This window comes from Oncorhynchus mykiss, chromosome 19 (genome assembly GCF_057628025.1).
Source record: "Oncorhynchus mykiss isolate SJ-2025 chromosome 19, ASM5762802v1, whole genome shotgun sequence".
NCBI classification, from domain to species: domain Eukaryota; kingdom Metazoa; phylum Chordata; class Actinopteri; order Salmoniformes; family Salmonidae; genus Oncorhynchus; species Oncorhynchus mykiss.
This window is the reverse complement of record NC_143040.1, coordinates 7,155,682-7,177,500: the sequence shown is the minus strand read 5'-3', so window position 1 is coordinate 7,177,500 and position 21,819 is coordinate 7,155,682. Positions and strand designations below refer to the sequence as shown.

Sequence of the window (21,819 nt, the reverse complement as noted above, 5' to 3'; positions counted from 1 at the left end):
TGGCCATTGTAATAGGGTGCCATTTTTAAGAGGCAGCCTGCCTCTCATGAAGAATAAGGGTGTAGTTGGTGATAATTTCACCCAAACATAATCTGCTGATGCTTTTCTGCTGTGTAATATGAGTATAATTACTGCTGTGTAATGTGAGTATAATTACTGCTGTGTAATGTGAGTATAATTACTGCTGTGTAATGTGAGTATAATTACTGCTGTGTAATGTGAGTATAATTACTGCTGTGTAATGTGAGTATAATTACTGCTGTGTAATGTGAGTATAATTACTGCTGTGTAATGTGAGTATAATTACTGCTGTGTAATATGAGTATAATTACTGCTGTGTAATGTGAGTATAATTACTGCTGTGTAATGTGAGTATAATTACTGCTGTGTAATGTGAGTATAATTACTGCTGTGTAATGTGAGTATAATTACTGCTGTGTAATGTGAGTATAATTACTGCTGTGTAATGTGAGTATAATTACTGCTGTGTAATGTGAGTATAATTACTGCTGTGTAATGTGAGTATAATTACTGCTGTGTAATGTGAGTATAATTACTGCTGTGTAATGTGAGTATAATTACTGCTGTGTAATATGAGTATAATTACTGCTGTGTAATATGAGTATAATTACTGCTGTGTAATGTGAGTATAATTACTGCTGTGTAATGTGAGTATAATTACTGCTGTGTAATATGAGTATAATTACTGCTGTGTAATGTGAGTATAATTACTGCTGTGTAATATGAGTATAATTACTGCTGTGTAATGTGAGTATAATTACTGCTGTGTAATGTGAGTATAATTACTGCTGTGTAATGTGAGTATAATTACTGCTGTGTAATGTGAGTATAATTACTGCTGTGTAATGTGAGTATAATTACTGCTGTGTAATGTGAGTATAATTACTGCTGTGTAATGTGAGTATAATTACTGCTGTGTAATATGAGTATAATTACTGCTGTGTAATGTGAGTATAATTACTGCTGTGTAATGTGAGTATAATTACTGCTGTGTAATGTGAGTATAATTACTGCTGTGTAATGTGAGTATAATTACTGCTGTGTAATGTGAGTATAATTACTGCTGTGTAATGTGAGTATAATTACTGCTGTGTAATGTGAGTATAATTACTGCTGTGTAATATGAGTATAATTACTGCTGTGTAATGTGAGTATAATTACTGCTGTGTAATGTGAGTATAATTACTGCTGTGTAATGTGAGTATTATTACTGCTGTGTAATGTGAGTATAATTACTGCTGTGTAATATGAGTATAATTACTGCTGTGTAATGTGAGTATAATTACTGCTGTGTAATGTGAGTATAATTACTGCTGTGTAATGTGAGTATAATTACTGCTGTGTAATGTGAGTATAATTACTGCTGTGTAATGTGAGTATAATTACTGCTGTGTAATGTGAGTATAATTACTGCTGTGTAATGTGAGTATAATTACTGCTGTGTAATGTGAGTATAATTACTGCTGTGTAATGTGAGTATAATTACTGCTGTGTAATGTGAGTATAATTACTGCTGTCCTGAAAAGTCTTTATTGAAATGTTTACGTTTCTGTATAAGTAATGAATAATACAATCAATCAAATCAAATCAAATGAAACTGTATTAGTCACAGGCGCCGAATACAACAAGACCTTACAGTGAAATGCTTACTTACAAGCAGTTCAAGAAAGAGAAAATATTTATGAAGAGCTCAGCGACTTTCAACGTGGCACCGTTATAGCATGCCACCTTTCCAACAATTCATTTCATAAAAGTTCTGCCCTGGTAGAGCTGCCCTGGTAGAGCTGCCCTGCTAGAGCTGCCCTGGTAGAACTGCCCTGGTAGAGCTGCCCTGGTAGAGCTGCCCTGTTAGAGCTGCCCTGGTAGAGCTGCCATGGTAGAGCTGCCCTGCTAGAGCTGCCCTGGTAGAGCTGCCCTGGTAGAGCTGCCCTGCTAGAGCTGCCCTGGTAGAGCTGCCCTGGTAGAGCTGCCCTGCTAGAGCTGCCCTGGTAGAGCTGCCCTGGTAGAGCTGCCCTGCTAGAGCTGCCCTGGTAGAGCTGCCATGGTAGAGCTGCCCTGGTAGAGCTGCACTGGTAGAGCTGCCCTGGTAGAGCTGCCCTGGTAGAGCTGCACTGGTAGAGATGCCCTGCTAGAGCTGCCCTGGTAGAGTTGTCTGGTAGAGCTGCCCTGCTAGAGCTGCCCTGCTAGAGCTGCCCTGGTAGACCTGCCCTGGTAGAACTGCCCTGCTAGAGCTGCCCTGGTAGAGCTGCCCTGCTAGAGCTGCCCTGGTAGAGCTGCCCTGGTAGAGCTGCCCTGGTCAACTGTAAGTGCTGTTATTGTGAAGTAAAAATGTCTAGGAGCAACAACGGCTCAGTGCGAAGTGGTAGGACACACAAGCTCACAGAATGGGACTGGCGAGTGCTGAAGCGCGCAGCGTGTAAAAATCTTCTGTCCTCGGTTTTAACACTCACTAACGAGTTCCAAACTGCCTCTGGAAGCAACGTCAGCACAAGAACTGTCCATCGGGAGTGTCATGAAATGGTTTTCCATGGCTGAGCAGCAGCACACAAGCCTAAAATCACCATGCGTGGTGTACAGTTTGCCGCCAATGGACTCTGGAGCAGTGGAAATGCGTTCTCTGGAGTGATGGATCACGCTTCACCACTAAATGAAATAGTAGTTACATGCAGAGTGCCAACTGTAAAGTTTGGTGGAGTAGGAATAATTGTCTGGGGCTGTTTTTCATGGTTCGGGCCCCTTAGTTCCAGTGAAGGGAAATCTTAAGGCTACAGCATAACAATGACATTCTAGAAGATTCTGTGCTTCCAACTTTGTGGCAACAGTTTGGGGAAGTCCCTTTCCTGTTTCAGCATGACAATGCCCCTGTACACAAAGTGAGGTCCATATAGAAATGGTTTGTCGAGATCGGTGTGGAAGAACTTGACAGGTCTGCACAGAGTCCTGAGCTCAAACCCATCAAACACCTTTGGGATGAATTGGAACACTGAATGCAAGCCAGGCCTAATCGCCCAACATCAGTGCCCAACCTCGCCAATGCTCTTGTGACTGAATGGAAGCAAGTCCCCACAGCAATGTTCCAACATCTAGTGGAAAGCCTTCCCAGAAGAGTGGAGGCTGTTATAGCAGCAATGTTCCAACATCTAGTGGAAAGCCTTCCCAGAAGAGTGGAGGCTGTTATAGCAGCAAAGGGGGACACACTCCATATTAATACCCATGATTTTGGAATGAGATGTTCGACGAGTAGGCGTCCACATACTTTTGGTCATGTAGTTTGTAATTTTCAAATCCTTAACAGCGCTAATATTGGTTGTTTCCCCAATAGTTCCTGTATTCTCAACAACAACAAAAAGTCTACTTTTATAAACAGGCATACAAAAATACCGGTTAAGTAGCTGCATTAGCTAGCAGGCTACATGTAAATAAATCATTTAAATGCCCCTTATAGTCTCGCTAGTGCATGGAAGATTTCGTTTGATTTTACCAGGCAAAACCAATCAAGCAACGATCGGACTCAAACACACAATTTAGCCTTGAGAAAGTTATAGGACATTTTTTTTATTGAAACGATTCCCTTCACAGTAATCCCCAAAAATAATTGCAATATAAATCCATTGACGACCCACGGTACCCAGATGATTTTCGGGGGTTTAAATATCGAAAATAATAAATAAATACAATTCTGCTATTGATTAGTCCGGCCTGGGTGAAATCCGACTTCTGCTTTTGACGGTTCGTCACATTTCACGTTGACATCGAGCGATTACACGCCACCGTCCATAAACACACACGGATCAAAAATATTACCGACTGGTCGCAGTTCGGGAAAACAGTAGAGACCGTAGCGTGTATTTAAAGGTAAGTGATTAAGAAAACATGGTATCTTGGGAACAAACGGGTGTTTTGTCAACGCCGAACGAAGAGGTGAAATCCCACTTTTAGCTCGAATTAAATCTATTTTGTGTGGGTTTTTTTTTTTTCTTTGATATTTGAGATTCGACACTTTTCATTCAGTCAAGCTCTATTCCTTCTGGCCGTGACCGGGCTTCTCCGGTTGGAAAACGCTTTCTCTCCGTTGGGACTGACGGGAACTAACTAAATTGATTTAAATTCAGTACTAGCTTTAAATTTAACTAGCTGACATGAGCTGCTCATGGTAAGTTTATACGCTATTTTGTTTTTGTTTAACACACTGGTAACCAGGGACGTTTTTAAAGGAAATTGAGGACATGGGTGACTAGTTAGCTTGGTTTTCTCTCTGTGGGAGGAAGGGTTGGTTCGTTGGCTAATATGCTATTAGTTGGCTAACTATTCTAGCTAACTGTCTGAATAAGTTAACGACGTACTCACTCAAACTATCAAAACTAACCCCCACAAAAAAAACTTTACACAACGTTAGGCAGGGCCACGAATGATCTGTGTACTTTGTTACTACTGGTAGTTTGTCGTAACCGAGTATCGGTGCTAAACCGTGTGTTGTTGTAAGTTAGCATGCTAGTTAGCCATGGCGTTACAGGATACGGTGCCCTGGGCGGTTTTCACGGAAGTATACTGTACCCAGTTAGCTAGCTGAATAAACTAAGTTAGTCTATTCATAGGAAACATTGAACCGCTGTAGTTTACCAATTAAAACAAAATATATATATGTATAAAGTGAAAGTTGAGAGTTGGATAAATGTTTCTGTGAAAAGGGACGAGCTCAGTTTTTATTTCTGTGTGATCCATGAGACAGGGTTGGGAGTTTCCTGAAAGCGTAAACAAAGCTATGTCACAAAATAGTTTGACATTTGAAAGCTACGTAGTTATAAACAACAGCTTTCAATGAGAAGCCTTTTAAACCCGGTTGTTGTTTTAGGCTGATTAGTTTGCTAACGTTTACTTTTTCTAAACAGTCATCAGCTGTATGTTCCAAAGTTGTATTTTTATTTTATTTTAGAAAGAAAGATTTTCTGGTGAGGAAACCGGGGAATACAGAGAACGACAGAAAAGAAAACGAGGAAACCACCAAAAGGAAATGCCAATCGCAGCCACGGGTCAACTGACGACTCAGGAACCCTGTATTTTCTCCCGACTGCCCTCCACCCCGGAGCCTGTACCAAAAGGGGGTAATTTATGTGACGTTGCGGGGGCAGTAGCCGAGTCGCAGGAGCGAACAGAATACGGGGGCGCCGAGGGGGGCAGGGGAGGACTAGTAGCCAGCTATAGTCAGACCAGCGGCGCTAGGGGATTTCTGCCGCTTCGTTCGTCCAACTCCAACGGTTCTCCTCCGCAATCCCCTCCCACGTCCTCCCCCCTCGCCTCATCTTTCTTCCATCACCACCCCTATCAAATGGCCATGGAGCCGCCCAGGACTCGATCGCGTTCTCGGTCTGGATTCTACCAGCAGTATGGTGCGACCGGCCCTGGGATTAATGCCAACGGGGGAAATGGACCTAACCACCATCACCACCATCACCACAGCCAGCAGCAACATCATCAACAGCAGCACAACTCTGGTTGCTCACCCCTTGGAGCTCACAGCCACCACACGGAGCAGCACAGCATACGAGCCCCGGGATCTAACGTCTCCCCCGGCGCTCAGAGGCAGTCGGGACCGCCTGGAGCACATCGCATCTCACCCGCAGGTAAGCATTCTCTCCCTTCCTTCCTCAGCAGTGCTCTCATTTCTGGGTTCTTGTCTAGTGTCTTGTGTGTCGACTATCCTTGACCCGACCAGCTAGAGAATCTGCTCTGTTGTAGCCTCTAGTGTCCCGGAGACAGAGGAAATGTGTGTGTTTCTGTGATGGCACACAACAGTGTGTGTCAGAGAATAGCCAGGCAGAGAAAGAGAGGGGCAGTGAGGAGAGACAGAGAACTCGATCTGGTTTAATGCACTAAGGAACAGCTTCTGAAAGGGAGAGCAGGGGGGGGAGGGGCTAGGCAGGCAGCTATATCGTGTTGGCATGGTAATGTGTGTGTGTGTGTGTGTGACTGCACATTAGTTCTATTCTAATTAAGTAGACGCTGTTATGTGCTGCCACAGAGCTGCAGCTAGATGGTTTATTACATAGTAGTTACATGGAACAAGCAGTCTGTAACACACCACACACACACTACATTTAGCTTTGTGCATGATGCTGCCAAGATGCACTGAGATGAACTCTAGTCTGTCTGTCTGTCTCTCTCTCTCTCTCTCTCCGCCTGTTCCTCTCTCTACTGTGTCTAGGCCTTTAGATGACTGTGTAGGCTGTTAGGTGACTGTGTGTAGGCCGTCGGGCGACTGTGTCTAGGCCGTGCCGTCGGGCGACTGTGCCTAGGCCGTCGGGCGACTGTGCCTAGGCCGTCGGGCGACTGTGCCTAGGCCGTCGGGCGACTGTGCCTAGGCCGTCGGGCGACTGTGCCTAGGCCGTCGGGCGACTGTGCCTAGGCCGTCGGGCGACTGTGCCTAGGCCGTCGGGCGACTGTGGTCCTGTATGGCTCAGTTGGTAGAGCGTAGAGCTGACAATGCCAGGGTTGTGGGCTCCATTCCCCGCTCCACCCGTATGTAAAATGTTCTTTAATTTGAACCTTTTTATTTAACTAGGCAAGTCAGTTAAGAACAAAGTCATATTTTACAAAGGTGGCCTAACCCGGACGACGCTGGGCCAATTGTGGGCAGCACTATGGGACTCCCAGTCACGGCCCGTTGTGATACAGCCTGGAATCAAACCAGGGTGTCTGTAGTGATGCCTCTAGTACAGAGATGCAGTGCCTTAGACCGCTGTGATACAGCCTGGAATTGAACCAGGGTCTGTAGTGACACCTCTAGCAGGGAGATGCAGTGCCTTAGACCGCTGAACCAGGGTCTGTAGTGACACCTCTAGCAGGGAGATGCAGTGCCTTAGACCGCTGAACCAGGGTCTGTAGTGACACCTCTAGCAGGGAGATGCAGTGCCTTAGACCGCTGTGATACAGCCTGGAATTGAACCAGGGTCTGTAGTGACACCTCTAGCAGGGAGATGCAGTGCCTCAGACCGCTGAACCAGGGTCTGTAGTGACACCTCTAGCATGGAGATGCAGTGTCTAGGACCGCTGAACCAGGGTCTGTAGTGACACCTCTAGCAGGGAGATGCAGTGCCTCAGACCGCTGAACCAGGGTCTGTAGTGACACCTCTAGCAGGGAGACACAGTACCTTAGACCGCTGAACCAGGGTCTGTTGTGACACCTCTAGCAGGGAGATGCAGTGCCTCAGACCGCTGAACCAGGGTCTGTAGTGACGCCTCTAGCAGGGAGATGCAGTGCCTCAGACCGCTGAACCAGGGTCTGTAGTGACACCTCTAGCAGGGAGATGCAGTGCCTCAGACCGCTGAACCAGGGTCTGTAGTGACACCTCTAGCAGGGAGATGCAGTGCCTCAGACCGCTGAACCAGGGTCTGTAGTGACACCTCTAGCAGGGAGATGCAGTGCCTCAGACCGCTGAACCAGGGTCTGTAGTGACACCTCTAGCAGGGAGATGCAGTGCCTCAGACCGCTGAACCAGGGTCTGTAGTGACACCTCTAGCAGGGAGATGCAGTGTCTAGGACCGCTGAACCAGGGTCTGTAGTGACACCTCTAGCAGGGAGATGCAGTGCCTCAGACCGCTGAACCAGGGTCTGTAGTGACACCTCTAGCAGGGAGATGCAGTGCCTCAGACCGCTGAACCAGGGTCTGTAGTGACACCTCTAGCAGGGAGATGCAGTGCCTCAGACCGCTGAACCAGGGTCTGTAGTGACACCTCTAGCAGGGAGATGCAGTGCCTCAGACCGCTGAACCAGGGTCTGTAGTGACACCTCTAGCAGGGAGATGCAGTGCCTCAGACCGCTGAACCAGGGTCTGTAGTGACACCTCTAGCAGGGAGATGCAGTGCCTCAGACCGCTGAACCAGGGTCTGTAGTGACACCTCTAGCAGGGAGATGCAGTGCCTCAGACCGCTGTGCTACCAGAGTTAAAAACAGTGAGATCCTGCTACAATAACAAAATGCAGCATTCCGACATGGGTCATGTTCATTAGGCACCCAACGGAATAAAACAGACTTGAACGGAGAGGGAGTAACCTGAACTGGTCCAATAAGAATAGCTTGTTTCAGTTGCAAAATGTTTGTTTCTTTGTGCGGTATGTACTAATAAATGCAACCCTAGTAAAAAAACAAAAAACAAACAGAATGCAACGTTGTGTTCAGTTCCAAACTTAGCTCAACTGAAACGGAATTCAACAAGCGCAGTCACTTATTAACTCAGGATGAAGATGACGGCTATAGGCCATATTGAATGGAGAAAAACGGGACGGATGAATCTCCCCTTCTTTCTTCTCTCGTCTAAATACAGGTCAATATCCAGACAAGTTGTTGTGTTCCATTGCAGTTGATCAGGTGACAGAATCCACAGGTTCTGGAACGACATCCACTCCAGCACTACCACCACACAGTACCGTGGTGTTCTTCCTGGAGGTTACAGGCCTACTACTCGGTGAAGTCTAGTTGGTTTCTGTCACAATATAAAATGATATTTTGTCGACAATTTTTCACTACAGACGCTGGTTCGATTCCAGGCTGTATCACAACGGTCTAAGGCACCGCATCTCCCTGCTAGAGGTGTCACTACAGACCCTGGTTCAGCGGTCTAAGGCACTGTATCTCCCTGCTAGTGGTGTCACTACAGACGCTGGTTCGAATCCAGGCTGTATCACAACGGTATAAGGCACTGCATCTCCCTGCTAGAGGTGTCTCTACAGACCCTGGTTCGATTCCAGGCTGTATCACAACGACCCAAGGCACTGTATCTCCCTGCTAGTGGTGTCACTAGGGACCCTGTTTCAGCGGTCTAAGACACTGCATCTCCCTGCTAGAGGTGTCACTACAGACCCTGGTTCGATTCCAGGCTGTATCACAACCGGCCGTCCCATACAATTGTCCCAACGTCGGCTGCGGTAGGCCGTCATTGTAAATCAGGATTTGTTCTTAACTGACTCGCCTCGTTAAATAAAGGTAAATTAATTCTAGCCGGATTGGTAGGGGGGGGCATTGTTTGACGGTTGCCATAGTAACTAGGCTATATGGAAGGGTGTATGTAAAATATAAATAAACTTTCACCCAGTGGCCTGTGTACTGACCCCTAACCCCTGACCCCTAACCCCTAACCTAACAGTGGCCCGTGTACTGACCCCTAACCCCTAACCTAACAGTGGCCCGTGTACTGACCCCTGACCCCTAACCCTAACCCCAACCTAACAGTGGCCCGTGTACTGAACCAGAAAACACTGTTTCACTGTATAGACTTTCTGCTCCATAGTGAACAGGACCTGTGGAGAGTCTCTCCCTCTAGACTTTACAGTGAACTCCCCAGCACACACACACACACACACACACACACACACACACTAGCTCATTCTGCAAGTATTAAGTGATGAAATGATGCCGAGTGTGTTTGAGTGTTTTATGTTTGACGTTGCAGCTGTATTCGGGTGTGTGTGTGTGTGTCTGCTGAGCAACAGCGAATGGTACGCTGGGACTGGAAATACCTGTCTGGGAGAGTGGATGTCAGTACGAGCTGCTCTGAGTTTAACACACACACACACACACACACACAGTGTAGCGCTACCAGGGATTCACAATCAGCTTTGTGTGGGGAGGACAACATACACAGACAGGCCTGAGAGAGAGAGAGAGAGAGCACTCTGGACAAGAGGAGAAAGAACATGGGGGTGGAGGAGAGAGAGGGAGAGACATGATGATAGTAGGGATAGGGGGGATGGAGGAGAGTGGGAGAGACATGATGATAGTAGGGATAGGGGGGATGGAGGAGAGTGGGAGAGACATGATAGGGGGATGGAGAGGAGAGCGAGACATGATGACAGTAGGGATAGGGGGGATGGAGGAGAGGGAGAGACACGATGACAGTAGGGATAGGGGGGATGGAGGAGAGGAGAGAGGTGGGGGAGAGTGCGAGAGACACGATGACATTAGGGATAGGGGGGATGGAGGAGAGGTGCGGGAGAGACATGATGACAGTAGGGATAGGGGGGATGGAGGAGAGAGACATGGTGACAGTAGGGATAGGGGGGATGGAGGAGAGAGGCAGACAGATGAGAGCAGTCTCTAGCGTCATCATGCCAATAAGCTTCATCCTCACCACCAGTACTGTCAGTTTGGTGTTTCATCCCCCTTTGGTTTGGGGAGGTGCCAGCTGATCCTAGATCTGTGGTTAAGTTAGTATCTAATGGTTAGATTGGGGGAGGTGCCAGTTGATCCTAGATCTGTGGTTAAGTTAGTATCTAATGGTTGGGTTTGGGGAGGAAAAAGCTGATCCGTGGTTAAGTTAGTATAACCTGCACTAGGGATGAGGGCTATTGATCCCTCTCTCCTCTACTCTCCTCCTTGAAGATCCTCTGTCTGTTTCCCACCTCCACTCCTGACTGACTGAAACACACACCTACACACACACACACACGCAGGAGTCAGATTAGCTTTCAGATATCTGAACAATCAAAACATCTGTGTTTAAAACCATTTTGTTTTATATTAAAAGTCCAAGTTTAAAAAATAAAATAAAAAAACATTTTTTTGCTTCAATAAAGTACCCAGGGAACGCCGCTGGGCTGACAGCCACACAAGGTAAACGATCGTCCAATGAAAGACGAGGGATTCCTTGTGACGATTCTGCATGGCCATCAGATGTATTACGTTGATCATAGAAACAATTAGTATCTAATGGTTAAAGTAACGGTTGGGGGAGAGAAGCTGATCCTAGGTCTGTGGTTAAATTAGTATCTAATGGTTAAAGTAACGGTTGGGGGAGAGAAGCTGATCCTAGGTCTGTGGTTAAATTAGTATCTAATGGTTAATGTAACGGTTGGGGGAGAGAAGCTGATCCTAGGTCTGTGATTTAAATTAGTATCTAATGGTTAAAGTAACGGTTGGGGGAGAGAAGCTGATCCTAGGTCTGTGGTTAAGTTAGTATCTAATGGTTAAAGTAACGGTTGGGGGAGAGAAGCTGATCCTAGGTCTGTGGTTAAATTAGTATCTAATGGTTAAAGTAACGGTTGGGGGAGAGAAGCTGATCCTAGGTCTGTGGTTAAATTAGTATCTAATGGTTAAAGTAACGGTTGGGGGAGAGAAGCTGATCCTAGGTCTGTGGTTAAATTAGTATCTAATGGTTAAAGTAACGGTTGGGGGAGAGAAGCTGATCCTAGGTCTGTGGTTAAATTAGTATCTAATGGTTGGGGGAGAGAAGCTGATCCTAGGTCTGTGGTTAAATTAGTATCTAATGGTTAAAGTAACGGTTGGGGGAGAGAAGCTGATCCTAGGTCTGTGGTTAAATTAGTATCTAATGGTTGGGGGAGAGAAGCTGATCCTAGGTCTGTGGTTAAATTAGTATCTAATGGTTAAAGTAACGGTTGGGGGAGAGAAGCTGATCCTAGGTCTGTGATTAAATTAGTATCTAATGGTTAAAGTAACGGTTGGGGGAGAGAAGCTGATCCTAGGTCTGTGGTTTAAATTAGTATCTAATGGTTAAAGTAACGGTTGGGGGAGAGAAGCTGATCCTAGGTCTGTGGTTAAATTAGTATCTAATGGTTAAAGTAACGGTTGGGGGAGAGAAGCTGATCCTAGGTCTGTGGTTAAATTAGTATCTAATGGTTAATGTAACGGTTGGGGGAGAGAAGCTGATCCTAGGTCTGTGGTTAAATTAGTATCTAATGGTTAAAGTAACGGTTGGGGGAGAGAAGCTGATCCTAGGTCTGTGATTAAATTAGTATCTAATGGTTGAAGTAACGGTTGGGGGAGAGAAGCTGATCCTAGGTCTGGTTAAATTAGTATCTAATGGTTAAAGTAACGGTTGGGGGAGAGAAGCTGATCCTAGGTCTGTGGTTAAATTAGTATCTAATGGTTAAAGTAACGGTTGGGGGAGAGAAGCTGATCCTAGGTCTGTGGTTAAATTAGTATCTAATGGTTAAAGTAACGGTTGGGGGAGAGAAGCTGATCCTAGGTCTGTGGTTAAATTAGTATCTAATGGTTAAAGTAACGGTTGGGGGAGAGAAGCTGATCCTAGGTCTGTGGTTAAATTAGTATCTAATGGTTAAAGTAACGGTTGGGGGAGAGAAGCTGATCCTAGGTCTGTGGTTAAATTAGTATCTAATGGTTAAAGTAACGGTTGGGGGAGAGAAGCTGATCCTAGGTCTGTGGTTAAATTAGTATCTAATGGTTAATGTAACGGTTGGGGGAGAGAAGCTGATCCTAGGTCTGTGGTTAAATTAGTATCTAATGGTTGGGGGAGAGAAGCTGATCCTAGGTCTGTGGTTAAATTAGTATCTAATGGTTAAAGTAACGGTTGGGGGAGAGAAGCTGATCCTAGATCTGTGGTTAAATTAGTATCTAATGGTTAAAGTAACGGTTGGGGGAGAGAAGCTGATCCTAGGTCTGTGGTTAAATTAGTATCTAATGGTTGGGGGAGAGAAGCTGATCCTAGGTCTGTGGTTAAATTAGTATCTAATGGTTAAAGTAACGGTTGGGGGAGAGAAGCTGATCCTAGATCTGTGGTTAAATTAGTATCTAATGGTTAAAGTAACGGTTGGGGGAGAGAAGCTGATCCTAGGTCTGTGGTTAAATTAGTATCTAATGGTTGGGGGAGAGAAGCTGATCCTAGGTCTGTGGTTAAATTAGTATCTAATGGTTAAAGTAACGGTTGGGGGAGAGAAGCTGATCCTAGATCTGTGGTTAAATTAGTATCTAATGGTTAATGTAACGGTTGGGGGAGAGAAGCTGATCCTAGGTCTGTGGTTAAGTTAGTATCTAATGGTTAAAGTAACGGTTGGGGGAGAGAAGCTGATCCTAGGTCTGTGGTTAAATTAGTATGTAATGGTTGGGGGAGAGAAGCTGATCCTAGGTCTGTGATTTAAATTAGTATCTAATGGTTAAAGTAATGGTTGGGGGAGAGAAGCTGATCCTAGGTCTGTGGTTAAACAGTAGCTCAATATCTGTGGCAGAATTGCGTAAATTGATTGTTGGAATGGCCATTTCTGTCCAAATGGATTTCGATCTGGAGAGGTGGATGACTGACTGAAACACACACACACATATACACCTACACACACCTACACACCTACACACACACCTACACACACACACACACACACACATATACACCTACACACACACCTACACACACACACACCTACACCTACACCTACACACATACACCTACACCTACACACACACACAGACACACAGACACACACACTGCCAAGTCACAAGTTCCTGTGTGTATGTAGCAGGATGTGCATTCTGTAGCGTGTGTGTGTTGTCATTGGAAGGCCTGTTTCCTCATTTCCCCATATCCTCTACACCCCCCCCCCCCCCTCGTGCCCATGTCAGAGAGTAAGAAAACCCCTTCACATTCAGCCGTGTGCACCAGATGTCCTTCTCCACATCCACTTGTGTTTTAATAAGGAGGAGGTTCCTGAGAACAAGCTTAGGACTGCTCTGTGTGTGTTCGTCTATAGCACCCACATCTACAGCATCTGTTTCCCAGGCTCACTACATGAGTTCCAAATAGCACCCTATTCCCTACATGCTGCACTACATGAGTTCCAAATAGCTCCCTATTCCCTACATGCTGCACTACATGAGTTCCAAATAGCACCCTATTCCCTACATGCTGCACTACATGTCTAGGTTCCTCAATAGAATCTATTATCTGTGTGTGTGAGGCTTGTCAGTCTTCCCACGCTGGTCACCTGCACTAGGGATGAGGGCTATTGATCCCTCTCTCCTCTACTCTCCTCCTTGAAGGTCCTCTGTCTGTTCCCCTCCACTCCTCTCCTCCTTGAAGGTCCCCTGTCTATTCCCCTCCACTCCTCTCCTCCTTGAAGGCCCTCTGTCTGTACCCCTCCTCCACTCCTCTCCTCCTTGAAGGTCATCTGTACCTCTACTCTCCTCCCTTCCCGCATCCTTCCCTCTACCCCTCTCCGCTCTCTGCCCCTCCTTCATCCTTCCCTCTACCCCTCTCCTCTCTCTGCCCCTCCTTCATCCTTACCTCTAGTCTGTCTGATTCCTCCTCCTCTCCTCCTGATAGAGGGGTTAGTCTGTCTGATTCCTCCTCTCCTCCTGATATTTTTTATTTTTTTTATTTTATTTTTTATTTATTTAACCTTTATTTAACCAGGCAAGTCAGTTAAGAACAAATTCTTATTTTCAATGACGGCCTGGGAACAGTGGGTTAACTGCCTGTTCAGGGGCAGAACGACAGATTTGTACCTTGTCAGCTCGGGGGTTTGAACTCACAACCTTCCGGTTACTAGTCCAACGCTCTAACCACTAGGCTACCCTGCCGCCCCTAAATAGAGGGGTTAGTCTGTCTGATTACTCCTGACAGAGGGGTTAGTCTGTCTGATTCCTCCTGATAGAGGGGTTAGTCTGTCTGATTCCTCCTGATAGAGGGGTTAGTCTGTCTGATTCCTCCTGATAGAGGGGTTAGTCTGTCTGATTCCTCCTGATAGAGGGGTTAGTCTGTCTGATTCCTCCTCCTCTCCTCCTGATAGAGGGGTTAGTCTGTCTGATTCCTCCTCCTCTCCTCCTGATAGAGGGGTTAGTCTGTCTGATTCCTCCTCCTCTCCTCCTGATAGAGGGGTTAGTCTGTCTGATTCCTCCTCCTCTCCTCCTGATAGAGGGGTTAGTCTGTCTGATTCCTCCTCCTCTCCTCCTGATAGAGGGGTTAGTCTGTCTGATTACTCCTCCTCTCCTCCTGATAGAGGGTTAGTCTGTCTGATTACTACTCTCCTGAAAGTTGTTGCTCCTTGTGTCTTGTTTCCAGGCTAAAAGGTTTTTACACTTTATTGTTTAGGGGGTTCACCTGCCACCACTCTGATACCACAACTAAACACGGGCTGCATCCCAAAATAACACCCTATTCCCTCTATGGTGTACTTCTTAATAACAGGGCCCTTCGTCCACTATCTTTAACTAGAGGCACAATCTAGGGAATAAGGGGCCATTTGGGACACAATCACTTTGCATGGAGAGGATTATTGTCACTTTAGACAGGATCTATTTCTTCTAGATATTAATACACAGACCCAGAGTAGATAGATATATATCTGTATGTTTATGGGGGAGGTAAATAGTCTATCAAGGAGGGCCGAGGTGTTTAAGACCATTCAGAATGAACCAGACCAGGGACAGGGCTTTGTTGTTTGTAGATTTCTAATTCTGTCTGAGGGGAGGGCTGATGCAGTCTGTCTGAGGGCCGATGCGGTCGGTCTGTCTGTCTGAGGGCCGATGCGGTCGGTCTGTCTGTCTGAGGGCCGATGCGGTCGGTCTGTCTGTCTGAGGGCCGATGCGGTCGGTCTGTCTGTCTGAGGGCCGATGCGGTCGGTCTGTCTGTCTGAGGGCCGATGCGGTCGGTCTGTCTGTCTGAGGGCCGATGCGGTCGGTCTGTCTGTCTGAGGGCCGATGCGGTCGGTCTGTCTGTCTGAGGGCCGATGCGGTCGGTCTGTCTGTCTGAGGGCCGATGCGGTCGGTCTGTCTGTCTGAGGGCCGATGCGGTCGGTCTGTCTGTCTGAGGGCCGATGCGGTCGGTCTGTCTGTCTGAGGGCCGATGCGGTCGGTCTGTCTGTCTGAGGGCCGATGCGGTCGGTCTGTCTGTCTGAGGGCCGATGCGGTCGGTCTGTCTGTCTGAGGGCCGATGCGGTCGGTCTGTCTGTCTGAGGGCCGATGCGGTCGGTCTGTCTGTCTGAGGGCCGATGCGGTCGGTCTGTCTGTCTGAGGGCCGATGCGGTCGGTCTGTCTGTCTGAGGGCCGATGCGGTCGGTCTGTCTGTCTGAGGGCCGATGCGGTCGGTCTGTCTGTCTGAGGGCCGACGCGGTCGGTCTGTCTGAGGGCCGACGCGGTCGGTCTGTCTGAGGGCCGACGCGGTCGGTCTGTCTGAGGGCCGACGCGGTCGGTCTGTCTGTCTGAGGGCCGACGCGGTCGGTCTGTCTGTCTGAGGGCCGATGCGGTCGGTCTGTCTGTCTGAGGGCCGATGCGGTCGGTCTGTCTGTCTGAGGGCCGATGCGGTCGGTCTGTCTGTCTGAGAGGAGAATGTGTCAGCCAAAGAGAGGATGAGGATGAGGATGAGGGGGGGGATTGACACTTTTTGTTTTTGTTATCTCCCTTTCTCCTCTGTTCATGAGTTCTCACCAACAAGAGGCACAAACCCCACTAGCTAAATCTGCACTCGTTCTATCATGCTCTCTCTCTCTGTCTCTGTCTCTGTCTCTGTCTCTGTCTCTGTCTCTGTCTCTGTCTCTGTCTCTCTCTGTCTCTGTCTCTGTCTCTGTCTCTGTCTCTGTCTCTGTCTCTCTCTCTCCCTCTCTCTCGGTTTCTGTTTCCTCTCTCCTCCACCCTCTTTCCCCTGCTCTCTTTCTCTTCTCTCTGTTCAGGCCTGTCTCTCTTCTCTCTCTGTTTAGTTTCTGTTGTAACAGTTATACTGTGTGTGTGTGTGTGGTAAATGTAGCAGAGCACAGTACAGCTGGGCAGCTTCAAATTCTCCTGAAGTCCTAGAGAGAGACAGAAATGGAGAGGGAGGGGTTGAAGGACAACAATATAGTGACTAGAGGGAAAATGCTTTTGGAAGAGCGAAGGAGAGGAGGACAGAAGGAGAGTCTCTTGGCTGGGCCCTGTCTGTCAGTGAAGCAGGAAGAGGAGGACAGAAGGAGAGTCTCTTGGCTGAGCCCTGTCTGTCAGTGAAACAGGGAGAGGAGGACAGAAGGAGTCTCTTGGCTGAGCCCTGTCTGTCAGTGAAGCAGGAAGAGGAGGACCGAAGGAGTCTCTTGGCCGAGCCCTGTCTGTCAGTGAAACGGAAGAGAGACGGAGAGGAGGACAGAAGGAGTCTCTTGGCCGAGCCCTGTCTGTCAGTGAAACAGGAAGCGAGACGGAGAGGAGGACAGAAGGAGTTTCTTGGCCGAGCCCTGTCTGTCAGTGAAGCAGGAAGAGAGACGGAGAGGAGGACAGAAGGAGTCTCTTGGCCGAGCCCTGTCTGTCAGTGAAACAGGAAGAGGAGAACAGAAGGAGTTTCTTGGCCGAGCCCTATCTGTCAGTGAAGCAGGGAGAGAGGAGGACAGAAGGAGTCTCTTGGCCGAGCCCTGTCTGTCAGTGAAACAGGGAGAGGGAGGGAGAGTGGAGAGTAATGGAGAGAAGGTTCGTGTGTGTGTGTGTGTGTGTGTGTTTGGGGTTTACATGTGTAGTGTTGGTGAGTTCTGGTTTTAGAGTGTAAGCATTAGAGAGTGGCCTGTGTGTGTGGGGTGTTTCCATGTGTAGTGTTGGAGTTTTAGGGTTTAATCGTTAGGGAGTGGCCTGTGTGTGTGGGCCTTGTTTATTGGCTGTCTGGGTGGCTTTGGAGCAGAGGAGGAACTGTGTCAGCAGCACAGAGGGTTTTTCACAAACAGATCCCTGTTTAGTGTATTACATTAGACCAGAACACTAGTGAACAGAGGTCTGTTGGGTCCTGTTTAACACTAGTGACCAGAGAGGTCTATTGGGTCCTGTTTGACACTAGTGACCAGAGAGGTCTATTGGGTCCTGTTTAACACTAGTGACCAGAGCTCTGTTGGGTCCTGTTTAACACTAGTGACCAGAGTGGTCTATGGGTCCTGTTTAACACTAGTGACCAGAGGTCTATTGGGTCCTGTTTAACACTAGTGACCAGAGGTCTATGGGTCCTGTTTAACACTAGTGACCAGAGAGCTCTATTGGGTCCTGTTTAACACTAGTGACCAGAGGTATATGGGTCCTGTTTAACACTAGTGACCAGAGGTCTATTGGGTCCTGTTTAACACTAGTGACCAGAGAGGTCTATGGGTCCTGTTTAACACTAGTGACCAGAGAGGTCTATGGATCCTGTTTAACACTAGTGACCAGAGGTCTATTGGGTCCTGTTTAACACTAGTGACCAGAGAGGTCTATTGGGTCCTGGTTGACACTAGTTACCAGAGAGGTCTATGGATCCTGTTTAACACTAGTGACCAGAGGTCTATGGGTCCTGTTTAACACTAGTTACCAGAGAGGTCTATTGGGTCCTGTTTAACACTAGTGACCAGAGGTCTGTTGGGTCCTGTTTAACACTAGTGACCAGAGAGGTCTATTGGGTCCTGGTTAAGACTAGTGACCAGAGAGGTCTATTGGGTCCTGGTTAACACTAGTGACCAGAGAGGTCTATTGGGTCCTGGTTAACACTAGTGACCAGAGAGGTCTATTGGGTCCTGGTTAACACTAGTGACCAGAGAGGTCTATTGGGTCTTGGTTAACACTAGTGACCAGAGGTCTATGGGTCCTGTTTAACACTAGTGACCAGAGAGGTCTATTGGGTCCTGGTTAACACTAGTGACCAGAGAGGTCTATTGGGTCCTGTTTAACACTAGTGACCAGAGAGGTCTATTGGGTCCTGGTTAACACTAGTGACCAGAGTGGTCTATGGGTCCTGTTTAACACTAGTGACCAGAGAGGTCTATGGGTCCTGTTTAACACTAGTGACCAGAGAGGTCTATTGGGTCCTGGTTAACACTAGTGACCAGAGAGGTCTATTGGGTCCTGTTTAACACTAGTGACCAGAGGTCTATTGGGTCCTGGTTAACACTAGTGACCAGAGCTCTGTTGGGTCCTGGTTAACACTAGTGACCAGAGAGGTCTATTGGGTCCTGGTTAACACTAGTGACCAGAGGTCTATGGGTCCTGTTTAACACTAGTGACCAGAGTGGTCTATGGGTCCTGTTTAACACTAGTGACCAGAGGTCTATTGGTCCTGTTTAACACTAGTGACCAGAGAGGTCTATGGGTCCTGTTTAACACTAGTGACCAGAGAGGTCTATTGGGTCCTGGTTAACACTAGTGACCAGAGAGGTCTATTGGGTCCTGTTTAACACTAGTGACCAGAGAGGTCTATTGGGTCCTGGTTAACACTAGTGACCAGAGTGGTCTATGGGTCCTGTTTAACACTAGTGACCAGAGAGGTCTATGGGTCCTGTTTAACACTAGTGACCAGAGAGGTCTATTGGGTCCTGGTTAACACTAGTGACCAGAGAGGTCTATTGGGTCCTGTTTAACACTAGTGACCAGAGGTCTATTGGGTCCTGGTTAACACTAGTGACCAGAGCTCTGTTGGGTCCTGGTTAACACTAGTGACCAGAGAGGTCTATTGGGTCCTGGTTAACACTAGTGACCAGAGGTCTATGGGTCCTGTTTAACACTAGTGACCAGAGTGGTCTATGGGTCCTGTTTAACACTAGTGACCAGAGGTCTATTGGTCCTGTTTAACACTAGTGACCAGAGAGGTCTATGGGTCCTGTTTAACACTAGTTACCAGAGAGGTCTATGGGTCCTGTTTAACACTAGTGACCAGAGGTCTATTGGGTCCTGTTTAACACTAGTGACCAGAGAGGTCTATGGGTCCTGTTTAACACTAGTGACCAGAGTGGTCTATGGGTCCTGTTTAACACTAGTGACCAGAGAGGTCTATGGGTCCTGTTTAACACTAGTGACCAGAGAGGTCTATTGGGTCCTGTTTAACACTAGTGACCAGAGAGGTCTATTGGGTCCTGTTTAACACTAGTGACCAGAGAGGTCTATGGGTCCTGTTTAACACTAGTGACCAGAGAGGTCTATGGGTCCTGTTTAACACTAGTGACCAGAGAGGTCTATGGGTCCTGTTTAACACTAGTGACCAGAGAGGTCTATTGGGTCCTGTTTAACACTAGTGACCAGAGAGGTCTATGGGTCCTGTTTAACACTAGTGACCAGAGAGGTCTATGGGTCCTGTTTAACACTAGTGACCAGAGAGGTCTATGGGTCCTGTTTAACACTAGTGACCAGAGAGGTCTATGGGTCCTGTTTAACACTAGTGACCAGAGAGGTCTATGGGTCCTGTTTAACACTAGTGACCAGAGAGGTCTATGGGTCCTGTTTAACACTAGTGACCAGAGAGGTCTATTGGGTCCTGTTTAACACTAGTGACCAGAGAGGTCTATGGGTCCTGTTTAACACTAGTGACCAGAGAGGTCTATGGGTCCTGTTTAACACTAGTGACCAGAGAGGTATATGGGTCCTGTTTAACACTAGTGACCAGAGTGGTCTATGGGTCCTGTTTAACACTAGTGACCAGAGAGGTCTATGGGTCCTGTTTAACACTAGTGACCAGAGAGGTCTATTGGGTCCTGTTTAACACTAGTGACCAGAGAGGTCTATTGGGTCCTGTTTAACACTAGTGACCAGAGAGGTCTATGGGTCCTGTTTAACACTAGTGACCAGAGAGGTCTATGGGTCCTGTTTAACACTAGTGACCAGAGGTCTATTGGGTCCTGTTTAACACTAGCCTACTATGTAAGGGAATAAGGTGCAATTGGGGACATAGAGAGACAGGCAGATCATTACGTCACCATTGTTACTACTACAGAGGTGGGGGGGAGAGAATGAAGACAAGAATGGCAGAAGGCAAATTGAGGGAGGTGGGGAGGGAAAGGAAGGAAGGGAGGGGGGGGAGGGAGGGAAAGGAGGGGGAGGGAGGGATTTAGGGAAAGGAGGGGGAGGGAGGAAGGAAGGGAGGGAGGGAGGGGAGGGGAAGGAGAGAGAGGGAGAGGGAGAGTGTCATTCCTGTGTCTACAATGGGAAGCACCACTTACTGGCTGACACACAGACACACACACACACACACACACACACACACACACACGGGTGCTGTCAGTTACATGTGCTTTGCTTATTCTCTGTTTGTATTTATACATGTAGCATTGTAGTGTGTCTGTGGTGAAGGCCTCATTGTATTCTACAAGGCTGGTGCTGAAGTCTGTTGTCTGTTGTGTTCTGATATCTTAAGATCTTCCTGTGTGTGTGTCTCACGTGCTCTCTCTCTCGCCTCTCTCTCTCTCGCCTCTCTCGCCTCTCTCCCTCTCTCTCTCTCTCTCCCTCTCTCTCCCTCTCTCCTCTCTCTCTCGCCTCTCTCTCCCTCTCTCCTCTCTCTCTCGCCTCTCTCTCCCTCTCGCCTCTCTCTCTCGCCTCTCTCTCTCTCTCTCGCCTCTCTCTCTCGCCTCTCTCTCTCGCCTCTCTCTCTCGCCTCTCTCTCTCGCCTCTCTCTCGCCTCTCTCTCTCTCTCGCCTCTCTCTCTCTCTCTCTCTCTCTCTCTCTCGCCTCTCTCTCTCTCTCGCCTCTCTCTCTCTCGCCTCTCTCTCTCTCGCCTCTCTCTCTCTCGCCTCTCTCTCTCTCGCCTCTCTCTCTCGCCTCTCTCTCTCTCGCCTCTCTCTCTCTCGCCTCTCTCTCTCTCGCCTCTCTCTCCCTCTCTCCCTCCCTCTCGCCTCTCTCTCCCTCCCTCTCGCCTCTCTCTCCCTCCCTCTCGCCTCTCTCTCCCTCTCTCTCTCTCCCTCTCTCCTCTCTCTCTCGCCTCTCTCTCCCTCTCTCCTCTCTCTCTCGCCTCTCTCTCCCTCTCGCCTCTCTCTCTCGCCTCTCTCTCTCTCTCTCGCCTCTCTCTCTCGCCTCTCTCTCTCGCCTCTCTCTCTCGCCTCTCTCTCGCCTCTCTCTCTCTCTCGCCTCTCTCTCTCTCTCGCCTCTCTCTCTCTCTCTCTCTCTCTCTCTCTCTCGCCTCTCTCTCTCTCGCCTCTCTCTCTCTCGCCTCTCTCTCTCTCGCCTCTCTCTCTCTCGCCTCTCTCTCTCTCGCCTCTCTCTCTCTCGCCTCTCTCTCCCTCTCTCTCCCTCCCTCTCGCCTCTCTCTCCCTCCCTCTCGCCTCTCTCTCCCTCCCTCTCGCCTCTCTCTCTCCCTCCCTCTCGCCTCTCTCTCTCCCTCCCTCTCG

General features: G+C 48.0%; 1 protein-coding gene across 7 annotated transcripts in view; it reads left to right on the top strand.

Annotated features, from left to right (window-relative positions):
* Positions 1-3,726: 3,726 nt before the first annotated feature.
* Positions 3,727-21,819, top strand: part of rnf38 (ring finger protein 38) — a 59,834-nt gene continuing 41,741 nt past the window's right edge. For 2 of the 7 annotated variants that reach the window (XM_090209987.1, XM_090209988.1), the window contains exons 1-2: positions 3,745-4,174; positions 4,955-5,642. In XM_090209987.1, the coding sequence (XP_090066113.1) occupies positions 4,172-4,174; positions 4,955-5,642 (691 nt within the window). In that variant the 5' untranslated portion in view covers positions 3,745-4,171. Of the gene's footprint in view, positions 4,175-4,954; positions 5,643-21,819 lie in introns of all 7 variants that reach the window. The other 5 variants (XM_090209986.1, XM_090209982.1, XM_090209989.1 and 2 more) reach the window with 4 other exon arrangements.